Consider the following 23,480-nt stretch of genomic DNA (forward strand, 5'->3'; position numbering starts at 1 on the left):
GGTGGAGCAGCTCGTAGATTGTTTGCACGCGCGTCAACCCCTACAACTTAAGCCTAATTTATTATAGAAACCAACAAGGGACGCGGCTACGAAACTTGGCGCACGTGTAGATTATCGAAAAGTGTTCGACCCGTTGCCTTTGCAGCTGCTTTCGTGTTTCGTGGGGGGGGGGGTGAGAATAGTCCCCGGGGAAAGCATTTAGTTAAACGTCCTGAAAATGTGACGGAAAAATACCCACAAAAATCGCTCGTGTTTTATAGATTTGTTGTGTTTCATATATTTTTCCGTCTCCGTTCATTTCTGTCGATAAAATGTGTTTTCTCCACCTCCGGAAAATCGGTTGCTGCAAAAATTCCGTACAGAGTATTTTTTCGATGCCCCCGCTGTCCATTTAGGTAATGTCCCTTGGAAGCTTGTAAGGCTGCGGCGACGAGCGTTCGTCGGTTAGGCAATTCGAGGAGCGGAACCGGAAGTCGGAAGCGAATAAGAAGGCAGAGGTACTGACTTCTGTGCGTGCTGGGGTACGCTGTCGACTTCCTAGCACCATTTGAAATCAGTACTACTCTTCTTAGCAATCCACGCAGGACGCGAAGGATCCGGAGGAAGCTGAAGATCGAGGCAGGATACGTGTGTGTTTGAAAGTGTGCGTGCGTGTGTGTGCGCGCGCGCGTGATTACTAGACCGCTGGATAATTATGTCTTCCTTTAGCAATTTTCATACGTTGACATTCTTAAATTCTTTTAATCTTCCTGCTGTTTGAAATCCGCGGTCTAGCGATTACGCAACCACAAAATACACGTGAGATACTGGTTTGTCGGTATTAAAACTGTTACCAGTCGCTTTATGTATCCTCTTCTTTCTCTTTAGTACACAATGCTCTCTCGAGCGAGGCTCGCCCCGTGTGTTACAAAAGCGTTTTTGTGCGACGATATACACGTTGTCCGCGTGATCATTCTCCTTAATATTCGATCGGTCGAACACTCTCTCACGCCTCGCGTATAATTACAATCGTACGTACACGCGTATACGTCTACATATTAGGTCGAGTCAGAAATAATTCTCCTTCTCTCCTGGTTACAGATCTACGCATTTATCATTCCTAATGACTCATCGCGTTCTCGAGTCGCCGCGATTATGTAATTGTTGTTTGCTTCGTCGAGAAATAAAATCGCTAGAATGGAAATAATTCGTGACTCGATCTAACATATGAGCCCGTTCACTTGCCAAATCTTCTTCTAATGTATTCTTACAAATGTTTTTAGTCGAATTCAGATTTTTATTCCGTCGATTTCCTCTATGCCTTACAATTTGGCAAACGCGTGTGGCTCATATACAGGGGCACGTCAAATAAAGTGTTGCAAGCTTCTATGGAACGATTTTTCATCTGCACGGTAGAGAAGAGAATCTAACAAAGTGTAACACTCTATTTGAGCCATCCGGTACATGGTGCATGTGTCAGCCAAGAACCACTAAACGGTCGTACCGGGGAAAGAGAAAAGAGTTCGTCAAATAGGTGCGCATCCAAAAACGATTTTCCAGTCGATGTCTTGGACCAACAAAAAAATCTTTAGTGATTTCTTTGGCTGAACAACGAGGATATATAGTTGTATCTACATGTCTATCTATAGCTATTTTTATCTGTATGTGTACACGCTACCGTTCGAAAGCCTAGAATCACCTTCGTGTAATTTCAATCCGATGGACTCGCGGCGAGGCCCACCTCCAGGGGGTTATGCGAAAAATATTTCTCTGGCTCGCGAACGGCGGTGTACGTATAAACGTCAACATTTATGCGAATATAATCATTACACGAACAACGTCCGTTACGCTGCTCTCGCGATCCACCACATTGCGCGCATTCTTATCGGCTCGCAATCGCGGAACAGTACGAACGGCGCGAATGTAAACGAATCCGCTACTACAACTATTTAGCGAGGCTGTATGGGACAACATTGTAATAAATAAGTTCGGGCCGCGGAGGTCGCCGCGACAATGGCATAATAAAAGAATACGCCCGCGTCTATGTACAATGTATAAGCGCCGACACTGACGGAGGAACGCAACGTGTCTCGAATAAACAGGACCGCCTAAACGTCTGCTTTAATTGATGTACGAAAACCTTCGTAAAGTTATTTCAAGCGGCAACTTGAAATTTAGGTGATCCCGTTTAGCCGGGACGCCTTGCCTGCATACGATGTTCCCTAAATCGCGGTGCAACACAGTTTTCCCTCGTTAGCGTCCCATTGTCCATCGCGCGATGCTAACGGGGAAGAACTGTGATTCGTGGTGCGAGGGTAAATCGAAAATATAGAATGAAATTTATTCGTACAAAACTCCGCTTTTCGTTAAGATCTAGTCTTGCAGGCTTCTCTGACGCGCTGCGTGCATCCTCGTGCCCGCAGCAAGTAGAAAATGCGAGCTACGGAAACAGACGCGATTGTTCGGCTTGCTGGAGAACGTTTTCCATTATTCTACGTGTAAAATGTCTTTTTCCAGATTTCGCCTGGTTCCTGTACGCACGGTGTAGTCACGCGATTCGTAAGCACAGAGCAAGTCTGCGAACTAAATAAAATAAGACTCCCTCGATGTATCGCGTTTCAACCAGTTTACAAGAACGAATAGAAGCAGTTGCGTGAGACGTAATCGTGTCCAATAAATTTCTTAATTAAGCTTCGCGCGAAGAATCACATAGTCTGGTTGTGCTACGAGCTACGTGGACACCTTGTTTACAGGTTTTCAGAGCTACTTTTGTTGTTCCGGCACGCGTCGTCGTCGTCGTCGTTTCCGGACCCAGGAACGGCTCGAGCTTCATAGCGTTCGAAGAGAGGTTAGCGTAGCTCGAGGCATCAGGTTTGTGGGCAACAATCGCAAGAAACGACAACGCACGACCGTCTCCGTCTCGATGCGAGGAACCCTCGGACGAGTTCCTCCCGCTTAACGAGTTCCTTTTCGATTTTTCGAACACTGGCCGCGCCTCCTGGAGGACGCCGAAGCACAACAAGATCCCCGGGTAGAACTCTGTCAACTGTCCGGCAGTTAGGTGGAGTCCTTGCGTCGGCTACCCGCCTGCAGCCTGGTCCAGGTCTCGCCTAGCGCCTTCGCGAAGTGGTCGTCCACTGGAAAAAGACATCGATCGGTCAGATCGGTCAGAGTCGATCGTCTTCGTCTTCCATAGAGGAGTGGCAATCATTTCAACTTCAAAGAACAGACAAAGAGGGTAATACCTTTTATCTTTAACCCCTATGTCAATAACTAAAATTTTCTACGATATTCAAAATGACGTTGCACTTCACAGTTCCAATTGTTATGTGAATCGTTTATCGTTTTGGAGGGAGTCTACTGTAAATAATCTGGGACCGAAGCTGGTAGATTTAGCGTTGAAGCGAGTATATTCTGTTCTGAGAGTGACAAAGTTAGCCGAGACACCCTCTACATTATAATCTAGCTAATGGTGTACCGCTGAGGCCAGCTTCCTTGTCGGTGGTGGCTGCATTGAAGACTGCAGCGTACTCCTCCAGCCCCAGTGATCGTTTAAAGTGTTCATCTATCGCAGGATCGCTTACCCCTCCTACGGTTCTCACCCCGGTCCTCTGGCCTCCCGCCGCTGCGGAGGGTGTGAGGGTTGGAGTGGGTGTACCGGCGGTGTCTTCGATCGTGGTCCCTGGTAAACAAAGATCACGTGATCTCCTGGGCCCTCAGCCGGCGTCTTATAAATATTAGAAACCGCAAAGCTCGTGCACAGGCACAGGCTCAGGCTAAATTTTTCCCTGGTTCCCTCGCACAACAATGTAAGCGAATATATCATATATTCAGTTTCCAGAACTGAATTCGTAATACAACCCATACGGTGACTCAATAAAGGCTCTGTACAATTCTCGGACGCTGTATCATTACTAAACTGTGTTTTTTAACTCTGCTCTTGACCGATGAAAATTACCTTACTACAGTTTCGAACAATTCTACCAAAATTTGCTTCGCTGTCAGCAACCAGCTGTTCAGGGCACCTTCTTTATGAGATATTAAAACAATTCAACAAGAAAAAGATATGGAGTCTCTCCGAATACTATGTACTCGAACTTGATTATATTTAAATAAATTTTGCGACTGTGAACGGCACATGTGTGGCGGTGGTAGGGAACGTATTAATCTTGCTATCTATCGAAGCCGAGTCTGTCATTTAAATTCGCGGATAGGGGGGCAGAGTCGGTGATAGAGGCGGCACGCTGGAGCTGCCGTTCTTTGGCTGAACGAATAAAAAGCGAGTCTGAAAGCCGAGGAATTCTAGGAAAACGGGAAACACATCCCCGTTGAACGTCGAGGCCGGTGGGCAGTCTGTGCTGGGTGTTGCACGGCGCGCATCTGCCGGCCGTGGATCGTGGTGCATTGTTCAAGGAGCCAGCCACCCCTTGCGGTGGACAATGGGGATGGCTGGGAGCCCCCTATGACCAAGAACAACGCGGCAACGTGCCTAACGAATTCGCGGCGAAAACCTGGGGTCTCTCTCGCAGCCAGCCAGCCAGCCAGCCAGCCGTCTGTCTCTTGTCTCTCCTCTCTCCTCTCTCCGCCCCATAGGGCGCGCTCTTACCAGGCTGCGGTGTGGTAGGCACGATCACGCTAGGCCTGGTGTGACGATGATGATGATGTACCCTGGCTGCTGACATGTCGAGAGCCTCGCTCTGGATGGGATCTCTCCTGCGATCCTTGCGCCACGCGCTGCTCGGCTTCCGGTGCAGATTCGTCGCCTTTGGCCTTTCCTCTGCGAAAAAGATCCCTCGTCAGTATCGTCGCAATTCGTGTCCCGTATAGTCTACGCGCATTTTTTTAAATATTTTCTCCTACACTACAATTTTCTTCAAATCTACCGTTTGGGAGCGCAGTTGGATTTTTTAAGTTAAAAAGAGTTAAATAGATTGGATTTTCGGGTAGATTCTGTTCTGAAGTTTTTGTCCTGGATTTTGGGAAGGTTGCGGAAGGAAGTGGACCGATTTCCGTTTCCTGGGTCGTTCGATGGGTCGAGTATCGATCCAGCCACCCTCCGAACGATCGAACAGGGGTGCTGTGGAGTCCGGTTTCTCGGGATCGGGCCGGAAGCGCGTAATAGCCGTGAGAGGATCGCCAGGAAGACGCTCGGAACTGGTTTAATGACGAAGAACGAACCGCGCAGACCGGTGAAAAGATGAATGGATCCGGTCAGTTCGTTCTTCCTTGTTGGACCGACTCGCAAATCGAATCCGGAAATTCGAGAAAACGTGAGACTCTCGCCGCTGTTACAATTCATCCATGACCTACGTCTACCTAAGATTTTGGACCCTTACTTTTTAAATGGAGATTCGATAGGAATAAAACAAGTCTCGAGACGACTTTGAATCTCGAGTCGAATGTCAATGTTTGCGATAAGACTTTTTCGAGTATCTGCACTAATTAAAAGGAGAGTAGAAAGGGTTTCTTTGCACCCTATGGAAATTTTGGAGATCGTTGAACGGGAATAACGACCCGGTAGATCGACGGGTCCACGTACCCGCGGTCCGGTAGACCGATCTGAGGCTGCCGTTGCTAAGCCACGGCTGCCAGAAGCAGTTTCTCCTGGACGAGACTTCCATTGATGATCCGATTTGGCGAGGAAGCCAGCCTGCGGCGTCGCGAGTCCTGTTTCAGGCCAGCACACACATACACACGAGCAAACAGGTGCGCATAAGAGTTTAGACCAACGCTAGGATCAAAATGACTATTACTTCGATCAATCTATCGATTCATAGAAATCGCGGGTGATCTTCCTAGAAGTTCTAGCGTTGGATCGGAGACTCGGGATCATCGGAACCGTTTGGATCCAGGGATCTTACGCTCGCCGAAGAACGCCTCCATTGTGTCCCCGATCGAGCTAGATCCGAGCCACGGCGGATAGATCGTCGATCGGACCTAGCGATCACCGTGGAGCGAGATCGCGGCTAGGGAAACGCGGGATAAAGTGCATGCTCTCGAAGAACAATAGTCCAGGTTGCGATGCGAAGCGCACCGCACCGCACCGCACCGCACCGCACCGCACCGTACCGCACAACGTAGCCCGAGGAACACGCGACAACCGCACACGGAGACAGAGATAGAACACGCTCCACGCTATTCGGAGGAGAGACACACGCGTTCCTGAAAACAGGCCGTGCGGATTCATGAATGCCCCTCTTACGCGACTGTCTTAAGATTCATTCATTCATCCAGCTCGTCCCGGCCTCTCCGTGCCCCCTCCATTCGAGAAGGTTGCCCCTTTTACACGCACGCACCGCGCACACGGACACGCACACGCGCAGGAACGCGGCGCGCGAGGGATCCTCGCCAACTCGACTCCTTTTCGCGAAAAAGAGAAATGTTCGACGTCCCATAACATATATCTATAGAATCAAGGGAAAACAGGGGTGATTACGAAAAAATTGATATTTACTCTTTTTCTTTTCTTTTTCTTTTTTTTTTTTTTTTTACTACCACGCACCCTAGCTGAAAATATTTTGAAAATTGGAGTCAGTGTCCTTATTTTCGAATTAACTTCCAGAGTGTCGCGCTTGAACTTTAATACGAGAAAATTGCAACCGAAAAATCGGAAAAAATTCTCGAATGTGAACCTCGATATGTTAAATCTGTCGTGCGTGGAGCAAGGGAGCTAATCGTCTCATCAAGTTAGTAATTGATCATTTTGTTCTGTGCAAAGTTCTAAAGAGCCTGAACAATTTTATGTACATTTTAAAAGAAGGATTATGCACCAGCTTCGAATAATTAGGGTCGTCTGGTAAAACGTTGGCTAGTTCAAGCAGCGTAGCTTGAACTTTCGAGCCGCAAGAAAGAAGAATCCGCAGACACCCACGATTTCCCGGAGGCTGAACGCCAAGCAACAAGCTATAGGACTAGTCCTTCTGCCTTGCAAAGGCAAGATCAAGGTGGCGCGTTATCCTCTCGCTGGATCGTGAGCCATCACCGAGGAATCCGTGGTATTTTAATAGGTACGCGCGCGCGTCCAGGTAATCGCGGCCAGTTATCGGGCGTTCGTTTAACTGTGAAGCCCTCGCTCGTGGCCGTGAATACGCGAGAACATCGCGGGACAGTACATACCGTGTCTACCGTTGCGCGGAATTAGAATTTAATGACTCCATCAATTATCAAGTCATTCGATTATATTGCATTTCAATCCGCAGTTTAGACCTCCGCAATTATCGTGCAATCTGCAGACTGCAATTCAAGTGCAATTACGCAGCGAATTACAATTTAGTCAGAACTATTCGTAGAGAAAAAGATGATAGGTGACGAGTACGGTATTATTTATACATTCATCGTATCTGGACAAAAAGAAATTGCTCTGTTTCCAACGCAATTCTGTTACACAAAATGCACAGAATAAACGTGATCTGCATTTCTTATACGACATAGTAAATATTGAAAGTAAGTCTTCGAAAGCAGTCTAGTGATCACAGTGTTTGGCAACTAAATCATATAATTGAATCGTCATTATTGCCACGTAATTGCGGTACAACGTGGTTAAATCAGGTAATTAAATCGAAGCGTAATTCGCGCAACTGTGCCGATAAGTTACCGACCGCCGCAGGAAGTTCGTACTTGCCGACCGGGCTCGGTCGAGCATCGACAACTTCTCGTAAGGTAATACCGACAGTTTGCGAGCGCCATCGGTCGGTGCGGAGAGAAACTATGCCTGGTATTCGGAACAGGTTCGAAGCCCGGAATTCCATCGGAACAAGAAACAGTACACCGGCGAGCGGACGCGCCGCGACGCGACGCACACAGAGTCTCGCACGCGCCGCGACGCAAAGCGTCGAATCGAAGAGCTCTCTTCACGGCCTGGTATTCCGTTCGATGATAGGACCCGATCATTTCCATTAATCTCGGGTCGGCGGCGTACGCGACCTCGTTCGTCGCACTCCAGACACGCTACTACTTTTTTCCTTCCTCGAGTGAAAACAATTAGGGAATCCGTTTCCAACACGTTCGCGCGGCCTCGTTCTCGTTAACCCTTTATGGGGCACAATCCCTGAGACGTGAAAAGAGATTCGTTTGTCGGTGGGTCTGGGAAAGATTAACGCTTTCGGTCTTGAGCAATTTTTGCTGGTAGACGGACTGGTACATACCAGTATTACCCGTTTGTAAACGAATCACTACCGTTAGAGCGTTTTCACATTGCCCAGTTTTCGTTGTCTGACAAATGAATGTTGCCCTATTATGTATATCGTCCACTATGTTTTCTACTTTGCCTTAATTACGTGTATAATTGAATAGCATTGAAGATGTAAAAAGAATAACGGCGAAATCGAGATCGGACGTTAACAACGGTATAATATTCATTTGTCAGACGGCAAGAACCGGACAATCTGAAAGCGTTGTTATCCTCGAAAAACAAATAAGATGTTTCACTCTCACGATATTGAAAGACGTATGAAAGAAAGGGGGGATAAAATCAGAGACGACGAAGAAGATGAGAAGAAAAGAGCAGAGAAAAGAAAAGATAGCACGAATACAAACGACCGAGCATCTGCTAGCTGTTCGGTAGTCACGTGCGTATGGTTCAGCAGCACTATGAGGACACGGGCGTCACAACAAGAGAAGAAGAAAGAAGAAGAAGAACAAGCGAAGAAGAAAAAGAGAGAAACGCTGGAGAAGGAGCCACAAGTGCGTGGCAGCTACGTGTTGCCAACAACACGGCTCGAAGAAGCGGGAATCGAAAATAAACACTGCACAATGTTATCTAATTCAACATGAAATTGGCAATTGGTAGGAATGCGGTCTCTCGCGACTGGGGCGAAATATCACAGGAAGAGCTCTCCCCCTCTCCCTCTCCCTCTCTCTCTCTCTCTCTCTCTCTCTCTCTCTCTCGCGCTCTCTTTTTCTCTCGCGTGTCTTACATAAATCCTCTCCCCGGTGCGGCACACCGATATACGTTATACAATGAGGTCGGATCGTCCAAACAGAAATAACCGTCTCGGGGCCCGGGATTAATTGTCCTGCTACCAGAAACCCGTGGATTAGATAAGTAAAAAGACTACTCGACCCGATCCGACCCGACCCGACCCGACCCGACCCGACCCGGCTCGTCTCGACTCGCATCGCATCGCATCGCACGCCAGACATTCCACATGCACCAAGTTGCAACAGACTGACCTTGGACCATCGTGGCCGCCCTGGAGAGTACGTCCAAGGCGCTTTCGACAGCGGACATATCCGGTGATCCAGCCGATCTCGACGATCCTGCGTGGATCCTCTCGAAGACTGTGAGCAGCAACCAGAGAGATATATGTATCCAAACGTGGGGGCGACTGTCCCGGTGATTCCCTTATCTATCCGATTAACCTGTTAACCGGGAAAGGTGAATTATCTCCTCGTTCGTCTTCATCCTCCCAATCTCACTTTCTCCCTCCCCTCTTCTCCGGGGCTTCCCACTATGACCAACTCGAAAAAATCGATTTTCTGCTCCTGATTACATCTCCGAGAATCTCCTCGCGTTTGCCATCATAGTAGAACGCCCCCGTTAACTATTCGACCAGCGCGCCGGGTAAAATGTTATGCGGAACTTTCAAAATCAAATCTTTATCGGTACAACGCCAATTTTACGTTTCGATAACCAGCGGGCGATCCTCACGGATTTTAAAGCGCAAAATTGCCGTTGGCCAGTGTCATTGTTTCCATTTCCATGTGTTCGCGGCGCGCAGTGGTCGATAACTACGGAAACTGGGACAAAAATAAAAAGAGAATTATTTTAGAAAGTGAAAATACTTGTATAAGTTGATTCATCGGTATCTAGTACGCGTGTCTGATAAGTTTTTTCATGTATAACAATGAAAATTCAAATGATCGAAAATTATGTGAATTTTAATAACTGAAAATGATCCGAATCGTTTAAGAAACTGAAAGTTGGCTTTAAAGTAATAGAATAGCAAAAAAAAAATTCAGTACTCATTACTGCAATTGCTGAATTCAAAAATAGCCGCGGCCTTTTGCGATATGATGAGATTTATGAGCCGATCGATTAAATTTTCAAGTGATACGGATTTTTGTCCCATTTTTTCGAAAAATCGACCACGGTGCGGCGTGGTCGCTATTTCCCCATAACTTGACTCGGCCAAGGCTGGAGCTTCCTCCGTTACGTCATGGTATTTACGTTAGTATATAAATCGTGTGGTATTTACGTTTGTCTAGGGAACGGTATTTTATCGGGTGTTAGTCGCGTCGTTTTACGTCTTCGTCGGCGTTTGTCATATCCTCGTAAAGACTCGGCTAGGCGAACGAGTTAATTATCCTGGTGGCGGAGCGGGAAGGTGTCTTCGTTCGGGCGGGTAGTCCAGGAGACGATGCCCGTTGACGGGTACGAGGACAACGTCGTGGACAACGCGCACGTACACCAGAAAATTCTGAGGATTGTTGCAAGGCTCGGCGGCTAAGCGCAGCACCGTTCTCAGGAATCCGCTCTCTAAGGACAGAAGTCGAACTTAACTGTTTGGGGGCCTTCCTCGCGGCCGAAGCCAACACACAAATAAAGTAAAACGGGGATTAAAAAACGTGACATTGTCTGTGGAATGCGGACCCCTCACCAGAGGCTCGCTCTCGCCCCCCTCGCATCTTTCCTCGCTTCGTGTCCCACCCACCCTCCGTTGCTTCGCGTGCTCTCCCTCCCGACCGCCACTACCCCCCCCCCCCACCCTCCCATCTGCGTCCCGCTCCATCACTACCAAGTCCATCGCAATATCCCACTCCACCCACCATACATTGCCGCCTAGCGCGATAAACTCGGCGCACACATTTTCACAAAAATCTTCTATTCGAATCTTGAACTTGTTAACCCTCCATAACGACGCGTTACTTTCCAGCCGCACACCGATGCACCGAGACGTTTTTCGGTCTAATTTCGGTTTCAGACACGGCGAAAGCCCCACCCCCGACGTTCCTCCTTCGCAGACTAATACATTGTAACGCGCCAACCTTTTTTTAAAAATTTTACGGATTTTTCCGCGCCCGTGAAAACATCCAGAGAGGGTCTACGAACGAGTAGAAGAGTTGATGACGATCAACCAGAAAACTTTAACATCTCGGTGTTGTGGAAAGAAATATTTCCTTTCGTTGCCTAATCAAACAGGGTCGGTTCTAAAACTCGAATCACGCGCGCTTCGAATTCTTTTCATATTTTCAAACCGTGAATTCTACCGTGAAACGTCTGCCTACGCAATCTTTTTTACATGTTCGAGAACCACGATCGTTATCAAAACAACTTGGAACGCTACGCGTACAGATACGATACAAAATAGCAACAAAATCAAAGAGAGACAACCGCTGTACGAACCTTTATGATGAATACGTGATCCTGTTGCTAATTATTGGCATTGAAAATAAAAAAGGCGACAATGATCGCAAGAGGTAATCGCTGCCAGTTTCGAACAACAAGTGCTCCTGCGTGAGAAACAGAAACTACAGATTGCAAACAAATTCCTTGTTTTTTTCTTTTTTTCTCGAAACAGTAATAAAGCAAATTGACTGAGTAATAAATCAACCAAGTCTCGGAGAATGTATGATACATATATGGAAATACGGCATCGAAGACGCACGGCGTTATGGAGAGTCAAGGGTGTCGGAATTCGAAAGAATTATTCGAATTCGAATAGAATATCCCGCTCTTTCCATCTAGCGAGCGATCTCGAAATGTAGATCGAACACGCCTCCGCCCGTTCGGTAACCGAAACTCGCGCCGCTCTTCGAGTTTCTCTCGATTTCTATCGGAATTCGATCGCAGGACATCCGTATCGATATCGATCGGATTCCTCGGCGATCGACATTCTCCTCGAAACAGGCAGAATTTCGATATCGTCGGATCCCACGGTGAATCAGACGAGTTATCGAGTTATCGCTGTAAATGGGAATTCCTCGAAGGTGATGAATCGACGAAACGTCGGACCACGGTGAGAGAGGAAAAAAAATAGAAGCATGCTCGTACATTCGACTGACTTTCGCTTCTATTCGAATCGTTAATAGATCTGTATATCCCCCGGCTTATGCACGGAGTTCAAAATAACGTTATTACAGATTTTAGCTTTCTATCAAGCTTGTAAATAGAATAGAAGACGCTACGATTATTAAATTGTTTTACTGGAAAATATGCGGTGTAGCAAGGATTACCAGAATACTTTCTATACATACATGTTCCATATACGTTCAATTACGGGGGGGGCACGCGGGACGAATACACGGGAGCGCAAATTGGTAAACGTTTCTCTCTCTCTCCTCTCTCTATCTATCTATGTATCTCTCTCTCTCTCTCTCTCTCTCTCTTTCCCAAGCGGAAAGAAGCAACGGAGAGAAAAAATGCCACGGGAGGAATTTCTCTGTTTTTTGAAGAAACAAAATTTCGTGGTTGTTTCCGCGGTGGTAGGTGTGTTTGTCCCCGAGCGAAGCTCGTGTCCGTCGGTCACAAGAATCGATAGAGGAATGCGGCGGCGTAGCATGGAGAAAAAAAAGGAGGAATGAGGCGCACGCATTCCTCGACGTAAAATCGAACGAACGGTTTTTTCCGTTCACGAAAACTCGTCTACTTACCGAACGTTGCACGATGACACCCGCGTGAACACACGATCAAACGTCCGCGGCGACGTCCCCTGGCATCCCGAGACCGCACCGAGCACGTATTTTCATTGAAAACGATGAAAATCTAATGGTATGCGGGCGGACACGCAGAACACGGACTGTTTGACACGAGAGGTAGCCTCGCTTCTCCTACCACTTCAACATTACACTGGAATGCATGGCATTCGGTTGTTCTCGGATCCGCCCTCTGCCGGCAAAACTGCCAACCGTCTGCCACGCTCCAAGCACTGCACTGTTTCGCGTATATGGCCGTTCGGGACAAAAATCATAACTCCGTATTCATTACGGATAGAATCAAGTTCAATACCCGCTCGCAAGCATAAGTCAACTTCAATATTCTCCCATTTCACCAGTACCGAACGTCGCTAAAAAAACCACAGAGTTCTTTAAGGAGCACACTCGCTAGGTACTCGGCTCGCAAATGTTGGTTCCGAACCCTGGAACCGTGTACCTACCGATTACGAATGCTAACAAGGGACAGATCAAATTTCCTTCTACCTTTCATGATTTTAATAAACTGAAACCAATACATCGATATCCTTAAGATCTTTTTTATCCACGATTATAAATGTCTTACGAACTAGAGGGTGCAGGGTAATCAACTTTTTTTTTTAATTACTGGGACCGGTAGTGTTAACGAGGGCGTCCCGAGGGTTGAAATAAAGATAGCGAGTTTCGTTGAACATGTATCGGACAACCGAAACACTCTTTATTTAACATGATTTACTTCTCCGTTCTTCGCTCCGAGTTCCGTTGATAAAAACAAGATTGAAACAGTGCCTACAATCTCCTACTATCGGCAATTCATATCAAAGTTTTACGCAAAGGTCATGTCTGTATTAATGATTCCAAGATGATACGTCACAATGACATGTACACTTATGTCAAATGTCAATTTTCTATAAAGAACATTAAAATCCAGATGCACAAATATTCAACCGTGTGGATATATAAATACTGATACCGTCGAATGTGTAGCTCAGGTATATTCGATGTGTTGTTTCAAGGTGCATCTTTCAACCGATCAAGGTCATCGTCGTCGTCATCGTGGTCGTCATCGTCGTCGTCACCATAAAAAAACTGCAATAGAAAAGAGACCGTAAAGATAAATGTCTGTGAATCATAAAAATATTCTCGTACGTATAATTGAACAACTACCTCGTCGAAATCAGGCAGTGTGAGTAAACGCTCTAGTCCCGACAATTTCTCTAAATAATTTGGGACATTGCACGCGTCGAGTATAAACAACCAGCCGCGATCTTTATATTCTGTGAGGATTGGAGGGGAACACGCTGTACAGTACATACTTGTGTACGTTAACGTCAGCTGTGTATCATAATTCCATAGGGAACCACGTATCGTGTGAGGCACGCCTCCCAGCAGGCCAGCCAATTCTGCATCGCTGGAATTTATGGTTTCTCTAGTGTGGCCCATCAACGGTTCTACCTCGACACTGTTCAACATAGAGACAACAAATAATTTCAATGCAAAGCAATATATAGGGTCAGTTACTTAATTGTACCGTTAGGTGACAATTAAGTGGCTCACTCGGTATAGAGTAGCTCCTCAAACAAAATTTTCTGGTTTACCCTTTAGGATGCTGCAGCAAAGCCACTAGCAATTCCACTGCCAATCCAGCAGCAATTTGCGACAAGCCTGGTCGGCTCACGGTGCATTGTTGGTCCAGCGTTCTATCGATTTGCGACTGCAAGATAAAACAGTGTCAATGAAAAATCTAGTAAACAGACACGTTTGATTAATTCGACTTATCTACGCACATTTCCTGGTTGCGTCACGTCGTTGCAGAAATAACAACCCAGACTTGGACAGTTCCTCTGTACAGTGAACGAATCGAAACCCAGAGCTGCGTTAATAGCGATCTTATTCGTAGCTGCGCATAGAACAGTGGGTAACCACCTAGCTTCTCTAGAATCCAGCAGGAAGAACACAACGTCGCTGCTGTTAACCAATTCCTCCAACTTTTCTAGTGACTCTCGCGTGGTCTCCACCATACTTTCACCCACAACGTGGCCTGGCATCGGTATATGCAGGACCACCCCCTCTGCGTTCTATGAAAATCGAGCGATTACATAACTAACAAGAGAACATACCAGGAACATTTTGTTCAAATGCTCACCATGTTCGGCCGTATCTTCAGCAGCGCGTTTTTAGCCGCAATGGCCTTGAATTCCTGATCCACGGCGTCCTGATGGGTGTACAAACTCTGTCTCACGGTGTTCGTATGAGAAACGTTGGAGTTGTCCACAAAGGTTATGTTGCTCACGCCCCATCCTAAAAGTACTCTCGCCACCGAACAGCCCAGTGTACCGGCGCCTAACAGAAGGCATTTGAGACTACTTATTTTTTCTAGATCTAAATTGGGAACAAGCCGCCACTTCATTAACTTTAAGTTCCAGTTGATAGCTCTGTCTGACCGCCTGGAAAAAACGATGGAAATAATGAGATTTTAGGAGAAACGTATATGTGTGATTTACGTTTGTAATAGCAACCTAGCCGAATCCATAGAATCCGATAAATCAGCGATACGAGGACCCAATTTTCCATTTGTATTGCTTTCCCATCCAACCAAACAGCTATTGAATAAACTATCCCTCGCTTCCTTGGTGTCCTCGTATTGTTTAACTCTGAGTTTGTACACAATACTCTTCTGTGCCTTGTTCCCTCTTATAGATACGACTTTAATCACTTTCGTGAAACAATGCGTTGGACAATGCCAGAACAACAGGCTCAGGAGATTGCGTAAAGGCCACCCCGGCTCTAAGCTTGTGCAAGGATCGTAAAAGGCAAAGTAAACTTCGTTGTACACCTAACAAATTCTCTGTGTAAAGAAGAAGATACATGATAGAATTACAGAAAAATGTATATCAGATACCTGTGGTTCTTTTTCGTAAACTTCGAGGTTTTCGAGTGCATTAACACCTGTTTCCAAATTGGTAACAATCATATTATTCTCGCAAGATATCAAGACTGCAAAATAATTCTTCGACTTGCTGTTCAGTTGCAGGAAGCCTTTACTTAGGTCTTCCAAATGAGAGGCTGTGAATTCTTCGTTGACTGGCCTCTGAGGTTCTTCATAGTACATTTCAGGCAACATTAACAGAGTAGGATGAGCGACCCAATAATAAAATTTATACTTCTTTAAATCCGAATAAGCCAGCAACAGAAACAATGACAATTTGCTTGGGTCTTTCAAGCTTGATCCATCTTTAATACTTTCTACGATATCTCTTCCCAAGGATTCGATGAATGCTTCAGGACGGGTTTCTTTAAATGCTTCCAATGTATTCTTATTGATCATCTTTCCGCAACAAAAGACCGATGAGGTATTGAGGATGGAGTCAACATCTCTAAAAATGACTCATGTGGAGTTGATTCCAACACTGCTTACTTTACCTTATAAATAACTTATTACAAAGTAAATGCTTTTGTAATGTATGGGTAAACTTACTCGTTGAACGACGAGAAATCCAACACAAGGGGATTCATGTTGGCCTCGTCCGAGGGATGGAGATTATAGCTTCCCCATATATTTATTACTGCCTTTTCATCCAATTTGTACTTGTCTATTTTCAATTCTGAAAATTTTGCCCAGAATGTGTGATCCGTAGAGGTTCTAAGTTTCGTGAATTTCACGAACTTAGACATTGTGCTGGTTTTGGCTCAGGTAAGGCAATATCTAGAAACAGAGATAAGATAGAGCAAACGAAAGATCTGTTATTGTTTTTCCTTTGCTCTATGCTACATACGTGTCAGACACTGATATATATATATATAGTATGGATACGAGATTCCCATAAGCCAGCCGTACAGAAGTTGAAACGAATTGATACTGGCGGCGCTGGCATGTAAAGCCAGTATCAATTCGTTTCACGGCATCTCGAATCCATAGTATATATATATCAGTGGTGTCAGAGGTACCAAAAAAAGCACAAGAATATAAAATGATCAATTCCGAACTGTAGTCTGCTCGTTTTAATCGAATATATATATATATATATATATATATACGCGCATGCGTCCGTTCAATGCAAATCAACAAAATTGCACGCTGTTTGCAGCTAAAGTGAAAGTATATACCCTCGAAATAAGTCCATCAACTCTTTCTCCCGTCTTCGTTAACTTCCTCGACGATCGACTAACATTTCCGAACGGGTGCTGCCTCATGACACACACGTCGCACGCTTTTCATTGTTATTAATGTAATTATAGCCATGTCCGAATAAAAATATAACCTTCTCTCGCAGGCAAGACCGCTAACGTGTATTGTTAATTATTAATACCTAAACGTTTCGTATACGCTAATATACACAGTAATGTCTCGATAAGTGTGGAAAAGGTGTGCACGACATTTGTGAAAAATTTATCCCCACTACATACCACGGGTACATCCCTAAGAGCTCGATTGCCGCGAAGTGTAATAGAATTCGGAATCGGATCACAATACTATAATTCAACGACAAATCTTCTCTATCTTCGATTATTTTTTTTTGTGAAAATTTTACCAACATATTTCCGACTTTTTTGTAATTAAAACGACACCAAACATGATATAGTTTGGATTTTATTTACTTGTTTAAACTGACGATAACAGGTTTCGGACCCAGACAAAGACAGCGACCGAAACAGAAAGAGAGATTGCCAGTCGCGTAGCCGGCAACTATATGTATGCATAACATTTCCATTATAAACCCGCACAAAGAAGTTTTAAAATACGTAATCTTTATTATTTCTCTCGCGATTTCAATCAAATACAATTTTTTTCTTGAATTTCTCAACAAACCACAATTCGCTTGGATCAATTTTAACACCCGTCAAAATGACGGGTTCTAATATTTTTAATTTACGATTCATTCAACGTTTCTTTTGGGTAGATACATATATTGTAAAAAGAATGGCTAAGAATTTGAATAGATACACTCTTGTTATTTTTATAAAGTAGTGTAAAATAGTTGTTACTTTTAGTGCTCCGTAAACCTAGTATTAAAGAAGTTGTTCTGATTGAAATAAAATTTGCTCAGTAGCATGAGTCATCGTGCAGTTCCAGGCGAAGAACAGTCTCCGGTTCGATACACTTTCGAGCAAGAAAAATTTCACAACGACTTTGTTGGGAAACGGTGCCATCGGCGCGAGGACCGTGTTCGTACGGCACTGACGATGACGTCACAAAGACAGTATGGCCGGACAGCATCGGCTGTCTGCATTGTAACTGTGGGTGAACGGTTCCCGGGGGTTCCGAGGGATATTTTTCAAGAAATATGTCGGATTATTTGAGATCCGCGCTGGGATACTTGAACGGAGCGAATACAAACGAGTATGTCGGGCAAATACTCGAAATTAACAATGTGAAATTGCGCGTGACCAGGCTACTCGCCGAGGGTGAGTTTCTGTCAATCTTTTGATCATTCGATCGCTATACCGTTTCTCTCTAATCGGATGAGATTATTATCTCCCTGTCGGTGACCATCCTTGATGATCTTCAAAGAATCGCCGTTTTTCATGATACTCCCAGCGAGAAACGACGCGGAACGATCGCGGACGATCACGCTAGTACAGCGAACTATCAAACTGTTTTGACATGTGTTGACTGTGTAGTTTGACATTTGGCTGACAGCACACGCTAAATGTTTTGTAACACGTTCTGGTTCCAGAAAAGTTTTCGACACCACCGAACCACGCGAATATACAATATTTCGATGTTTTAATTAAAATTTTTCTTTGTTTCTAAAAAATATCTGTTCGCTTAGGCACTTGTTCGTTATGATCAGTATTTAAGCAATGTATGGCTAACATTCTGTCAACAGGTGGTTGGGCTCTGGTATTTGCCGTGGAAGACGTTAACACAGGGAAAGAGTATGCGCTTAAGGTGAATCACATTACATTTTCACTAGTTGTGTTGCGATGAAAATTTTGTACCAACGTACGGTTCCTTGTTTTCAGAGGCTTATCGCGGTCGACGAAGAGGCAAACAAGGCTATCGTGCAAGAAATAGAGACTCTGAAAAGGCTAACAGGACACCAGAATATCATTCAGTATTTATATGCTCAACGTTTGGAACGAGAGGACCGCAAAGGATACGAGTATTTATTGGTGACGGAATACTGTCCGGGTGGAACAGTAGCAGACATATTAAGAAACTTATCCTCGAATTCTTTGAGCGTTGCCCAAATTTGTAGAATAGCCTACCAGGCAACTAGGGCTGTACATCATATGCACAGTCAACAGTCCGAACCCATTGTACATCGAGACATAAAGCTAGAAAATTTCTTAATCGGAGGCGACGGTTTGGTGAAACTCTGCGATTTCGGAAGTGCTTCTACTCAGCAGATTCTACCGAACCCATCATGGAACGCTCAGAAACGTGCCACGTTAGAAGACCAAATGGCGAAGTATACCACGCCGATGTATCGTGCGCCGGAAATGATGGACACATGGAATAACGAACCTATTGGTCCACCGGTAGACTGCTGGGCGCTCGGTTGTATCCTGTACACGCTCGTCACGCTGAAGCATCCGTTTCCCGAAGGTGTGTATTAAGATCGATACACACTATCGGTACGCTCGCTTCTATAAAGCCACCATGCTTTTCGATAAATTCTTATTCGTTCTGGAACTCTCTACTAGCTTCTGTGTAAAAGTGATCTGATTATTCGACTTTTCTATTCCAGGTAACAAACTCGCAATAGTTAACGGCAAGTACCCGCCGCTTCCTCCTAATCCCCGCGTAAACTGTTTCTACGAGATAATCAAAGGATGTCTGGAAATCTCTCCGGTGAAGAGACTGACGACATCAATGGTCCTAGAACGCCTAGCAGCGGTAGCAGAGTCGAATAACTTTGATCCCAGAGAACCCCCGAAGGTAGAGGTTGTGGCAAAGACTCCGCCACCACCACGACCCGCTCCACCCCCTAGCACACAGACGCCGCCACCGAGACCGTCGCCTCCGATGAACGTGCCACCCCCTAGACCCGCGCCAGCTCAAGTAGCCGTGGCAAAGATGCCGGTAGCTCAACCGACAACAGGCCTATTTAGTTCGTTAAAGGGAGGTGCTGGTAGTCTTCTACGAAATCTAAAGGACACCTCGAGCAAAATGATGCACACCGTGCAGCAGAGCATGGCTCGAACAGAACTGGACGCGAGTTACTTAACCTCTCGAATACTTGTCATGCCGTATCCGGCGGATGGTATAGAGTCTGCCTATCGAGCGAATCATATCGAAGATGTCAGAGCGTTTCTTCAAGCGAGACACCCGCCCCCGGCTCGCATTCAATTGTACAACTTGTCTCGCGGACGGCCGAACGTGACCAGGCTACCCGGCAGGCATATCGATTGCTCGTTCGCCTATGCTTCGTCGGACTCGAATGCCCCTCTGTTATCGGCCCTGTATCAAATTTGCCAGGACATTTATCGGTACTTAAACGCGGACTTCAATCACGTGGTGGTGTTGTACTGTACTGTAAGTATATACATATACAGTAGCTATTCATTCTTCATCCCGTATACCCTTATAGTCTTTTTTTGTTTTTATTGCGGATGCAATTCAAACTGAAGATGTTCTTTGTATCTCGATAAAAATGCCAACCCTATATGAAATAGTTTACGTATAATTTGGGTGGCACACTTGGCTGAATTATCCTGTATGTATAGCATTGGAAATCTGAAATGTTGACGTTGGACCGTTTGTTTTCGCAGGACGGATACCGAGCGAGCGCCACAATCGCGTGCACATTACTGATTTACGCTAGAGCATTGGCAACCCCCGAGGAAGCGATAGCGCTGTTTACGACGAGACGCTGCCAGCCGCCCCAATTGCAACCTTCCGAACTACGTAGTATTAATTATATGAGCTTATTGAGCGGCGGCGTGCATCCGCATACCAAACCGCTGGCGCTACGTTCTTTAATTATACAGCCGGTGCCGTTGTTCACTAGAGCGAAAGACGGCTGTCGGCCGTACATCGACATCTATAGCAACGGCGCGCTGGTGTTCTCGACCAAGAGGCCGGAATACGAGGAGATGAGACTGTTCGGCATGATGGAGGGGAAAGTACCACTAACCTTAGGGAACGCAACTGTCCGCGGAGACGTCACTATAGTCTTGTTCCATGCCCGGCAGCAGCTTGGCCGTGTGATAGGAATTAAGATCGCGTCTTTGCACTTTCATACGGGCTACCTACCGCTGACCGAAAACACTCTAATGTTCGAGAAGAAAGATCTGGACGACGCGCCCGATGTCGGCGGCAAGTTCCGTGTGATCCTGAATATTATGATAGCTGAGGAGAACCCGAAAATGGCCAGAGTGCCGGCACCCTGGGAGGCGGAGTTATCCACGTCGAAACCGGAACCGGATCCGTTGTTCGGCTCGACTCTGGAAATGGAGGAGACGCTGGAGAACTTCAGAACCGCTAAGCCTGCGGACGAGGTAAGCCTTCATAAGATGGTTCAACATGGAGTATGTTTTACTTCAAGACTATCTGTGCACATCCGAAAAACTCCTGATCCCATATATTCAATAGTTGTTTTGGAAAAAAATTCTTAAAGATGTGTTTTCATTGTCGTTGCACGAAAAACTCCCCTTAAAGAAAAATCGATCCTTTGAAGATGAAGAACCAGAATGCGTATCCCTCTGATATCTTTTCGTCTGTCCGATCAGGTTCACAAGGAGCCGCCGACTGCGCCCATAGCAATCGAAACGCCGAACAACGTGAACGTGCCGGAAGAGGTGCCCTTGAATCAAGCAGAGGAAGAGGAAGAGGAAGCGAAAGATGAGGGTGATTTGCAGGAGGCCGACTTATTGAATTTAGGAATGCCAGAAGCCAGTACCTTAAATACTCCGCGGCAGCCCGCCGCCACTGCTGCAACACCGGGATTAGATATCTTCTCGAATTCTAGTCAAAATGATAACGATCTCTTGGCAGGTTTTGGTGTTTTCTCGCAGCAGGAAACGAAAACCAGCGTACCGACTATCGGCGATCCTGTCCAGAACGACTTGTTGTTCGGACACGGTCAACAGCCTACTAGAAACGATAATACTAATAATAATAATATGAACGACTTATTATTCAATCAGAGCCAGTCGACCGTTAAGCAGCAAGAAGTGAACGACTTCTTATTCGATCCTCTGGCTGGGAACGCGGCGGCGAACAATCTTCTCGGTGGAGGTTTGCCGACCGCTAAAACGAACCCCGCAAGGTCCCCGAATACCGAGGAGAACTTTCCACGGAACTCGAGCGTGCCGAACTTCGCGGCGACACAGAACAAGGATCCGTTCGCGAATCTTGCCAATTCTTTGGGGGCCGGTCTGACGTCCAGTTGGAACGGTACACCGAGAAATTCGAATACTCCTTTATCCGCTAGTCCCGCGCCAGCTAGCACGCCGATCCACTCGAGTCCTAACACGCACAAATCCAATGTAACCAGCGAGGCAAACGCCGCAGACAACAACGGCACCGCATCCGGCAATAAATCGTCGAAATCGGGCGGAGACGCGTTCGAGGACCTGCTCGGCAGTCAGGGATACAATTTCTTTAGCTCGAGGAAAGCCGAGAAGGATAGTCCGAAGACAATAAATCAAATGAGAAAGGTAGAGGCCGCGAAAACCATGGACCCAGATCGATTGAAGATCGCGGAGTGGACAGAGGGCAAAAAGGGGAACCTGCGCGCTCTGCTCTGCTCGATGCATACCGTTTTGTGGCCGGAAGCTGACAGGTGGCAGCGTTGCGAAATGCACCAGTTGGTCACAGCTGCGGACGTTAAAAAAGCGTACAGGAAAGCCTGCCTGGCAGTGCATCCGGACAAGGTACAGTTCGATAGCACCTGTCTAACCGCCCGATCTTAGCATTTTTTTTCTTTTTCTTTTTCTTTTTTTTTTTTTGAAAGGGATTAATAAAAAATCAAAGTTTTTCTTAACTTTATGTTAATAAAGACCTGTAAATGCATTTTTAATTTCCTCCCCTTTCCGTAAAAAAGATTTTGAAATTTGGATTAAAAATCGGGCGGTTATATAACGGTTGTTTTCCCCCAAAACAACGGTGATTCTGCTGTTGTCGGAAGCGTTATCGAGAGGGGATTTGAATGAGAATGTATTGTGCTTTCAGCAAGCTGGTACGGCGAACGAGAACATAGCGAAATTGATTTTCATGGAACTGAACAACGCCTGGAGCGCGTTCGAGAACGATGCTTCGCAGCAGAATTTATTTAGTTAATTTCAATGACTGTTAAATGTTAAAGAGAATTAAAATCTATGTCCACGATTAAGGTAGTTCCTAGCGGAAAAACCCGAGAACATTATATTTAATTGTAAGACAACTACTCCGTGTTACATTCCAGCTATGTTGTCTTAGCTGTAGTGACAGAGAAGAAGTAATGGATCCATAGTAAATGGCGAACGTTCAAGTTGAAGCTGCATTTGAATGGCTACTGTGTATATGCATCTTTATTATATAAAGCCTTGTAAGATCACTTATTCTGTTAAGCGTACTGCGGCATAAGCATATATGTATATATAAAGCATATGTAAATTAAGGAAGATTCCAAATATATATGAACATATTTTCCGGCCAAACACCTTTTTACATTCCCAGCGCAGTCCGAAGTCCAATCTTCTGTTACAATGCAGTCGTAGTACCTGTATTCGAATTAAAATTTTAAATTCTTCGCACCAATGACGAATCTTTGAAATTCAAAACATGTCAACGATCGATATTTGTGATCGACAATTATTTTTCGAATGCTTTCTTTGAGAGGTTCGTTCATAGTGTGTGTTTTCCGTTTCTTACACCAGAGTACTCATTGCCGAAAATTTGTTGCAAGAGGGTAAGAATTCAAGGTCAGACGAAGGTTACG

At 45.6% G+C, this 23,480-nt stretch overlaps 3 protein-coding genes across 7 annotated transcripts; 1 reads left to right on the forward strand and 2 right to left on the reverse strand.

Moving 5' to 3' along the window:
- Window positions 1-804: 804 nt before the first annotated feature.
- Window positions 805-12,760, reverse strand: LOC143359354 (uncharacterized). Of its 3 annotated transcripts, none has more exons than XM_076797256.1 (5): window positions 12,571-12,760; window positions 9,151-9,339; window positions 4,586-4,756; window positions 3,458-3,661; window positions 805-3,116 (listed from the first exon to the last, which is right to left on the reverse strand). In XM_076797256.1, the coding sequence occupies exons 2-5, from the start codon at window positions 9,206-9,208 to the stop codon at window positions 3,037-3,039; spliced, it is 513 nt and encodes a 170-aa protein (XP_076653371.1). In that variant the 5' UTR covers window positions 9,209-9,339; window positions 12,571-12,760; the 3' UTR covers window positions 805-3,036. The 3 variants fall into 3 exon arrangements, with proteins under 3 accessions (XP_076653371.1, XP_076653370.1, XP_076653369.1); XM_076797255.1 differs by lacking the exon at window positions 12,571-12,760 and adding an exon at window positions 10,176-10,215; XM_076797254.1 differs by lacking the exons at window positions 9,151-9,339; window positions 12,571-12,760 and adding an exon at window positions 5,519-5,729.
- Window positions 12,761-13,293: 533 nt separating this feature from the next.
- Window positions 13,294-17,336, reverse strand: Atg7 (Autophagy-related 7). Of its 3 annotated transcripts, XM_076796451.1 has the most exons (10): window positions 17,017-17,336; window positions 16,717-16,937; window positions 16,088-16,315; window positions 15,512-15,986; window positions 15,129-15,445; window positions 14,756-15,056; window positions 14,397-14,687; window positions 14,208-14,323; window positions 13,777-14,071; window positions 13,294-13,698 (listed from the first exon to the last, which is right to left on the reverse strand). In XM_076796451.1, the coding sequence occupies exons 3-10, from the start codon at window positions 16,282-16,284 to the stop codon at window positions 13,621-13,623; spliced, it is 2,070 nt and encodes a 689-aa protein (XP_076652566.1). In that variant the 5' UTR covers window positions 16,285-16,315; window positions 16,717-16,937; window positions 17,017-17,336; the 3' UTR covers window positions 13,294-13,620. The 3 variants fall into 3 exon arrangements, with proteins under 3 accessions (XP_076652566.1, XP_076652565.1, XP_076652567.1); XM_076796450.1 differs by having other exon boundaries at window positions 16,717-17,336; XM_076796452.1 differs by lacking the exons at window positions 16,717-16,937; window positions 17,017-17,336 and adding an exon at window positions 16,386-16,434.
- A 331-nt stretch (window positions 17,337-17,667) lies between these two features.
- Aux (cyclin-G-associated kinase) lies at window positions 17,668-23,215 on the forward strand. The gene is made up of 7 exons (XM_076796449.1): window positions 17,668-18,015; window positions 18,441-18,502; window positions 18,577-19,162; window positions 19,305-20,092; window positions 20,329-21,057; window positions 21,289-22,434; window positions 22,733-23,215. The coding sequence occupies exons 1-7, from the start codon at window positions 17,895-17,897 to the stop codon at window positions 22,838-22,840; spliced, it is 3,540 nt and encodes a 1,179-aa protein (XP_076652564.1). The 5' UTR covers window positions 17,668-17,894; the 3' UTR covers window positions 22,841-23,215.
- Window positions 23,216-23,480: the final 265 nt, after the last annotated feature.

This window comes from Halictus rubicundus, chromosome 11, assembly GCF_050948215.1.
Source record: "Halictus rubicundus isolate RS-2024b chromosome 11, iyHalRubi1_principal, whole genome shotgun sequence".
NCBI classification, from domain to species: domain Eukaryota; kingdom Metazoa; phylum Arthropoda; class Insecta; order Hymenoptera; family Halictidae; genus Halictus; species Halictus rubicundus.

Bases quoted from the DNA above. Each gene is read 5' to 3' on its own strand.
- LOC143359354 (XM_076797254.1), bottom strand. From the start codon at position 5,600: ATGGAAGTCTCGTCCAGGAGAAACTGCTTCTGGCAGCCGTGGCTTAGC. The intron at 3,662-4,585 runs GTAAGAGCGCGC...TTTGTTTACCAG, and splicing joins GCCTACCACACCGCAGCCTG to GGACCACGATCGAAGACACC. The intron at 3,117-3,457 runs GTACACCATTAG...GTCTTTTTCCAG, and splicing joins CAAGGAAGCTGGCCTCAGCG to TGGACGACCACTTCGCGAAG.
- Atg7 (XM_076796451.1), bottom strand. From the start codon at position 16,284: ATGTCTAAGTTCGTGAAATTCACGAAACTTAGAACCTCTACGGATCAC. The intron at 15,987-16,087 runs GTAAGTTTACCC...AGTCATTTTTAG, and splicing joins GATTTCTCGTCGTTCAACGA to AGATGTTGACTCCATCCTCA. The intron at 14,688-14,755 runs GTGAGCATTTGA...CGATTTTCATAG, and splicing joins TGAAGATACGGCCGAACATG to AACGCAGAGGGGGTGGTCCT.
- Aux (XM_076796449.1), top strand. From the start codon at position 17,895: ATGTCGGATTATTTGAGATCCGCGCTGGGATACTTGAACGGAGCGAAT. The intron at 18,016-18,440 runs GTGAGTTTCTGT...TTCTGTCAACAG, and splicing joins GACCAGGCTACTCGCCGAGG to GTGGTTGGGCTCTGGTATTT. The intron at 19,163-19,304 runs GTGTGTATTAAG...TTTCTATTCCAG, and splicing joins GAAGCATCCGTTTCCCGAAG to GTAACAAACTCGCAATAGTT.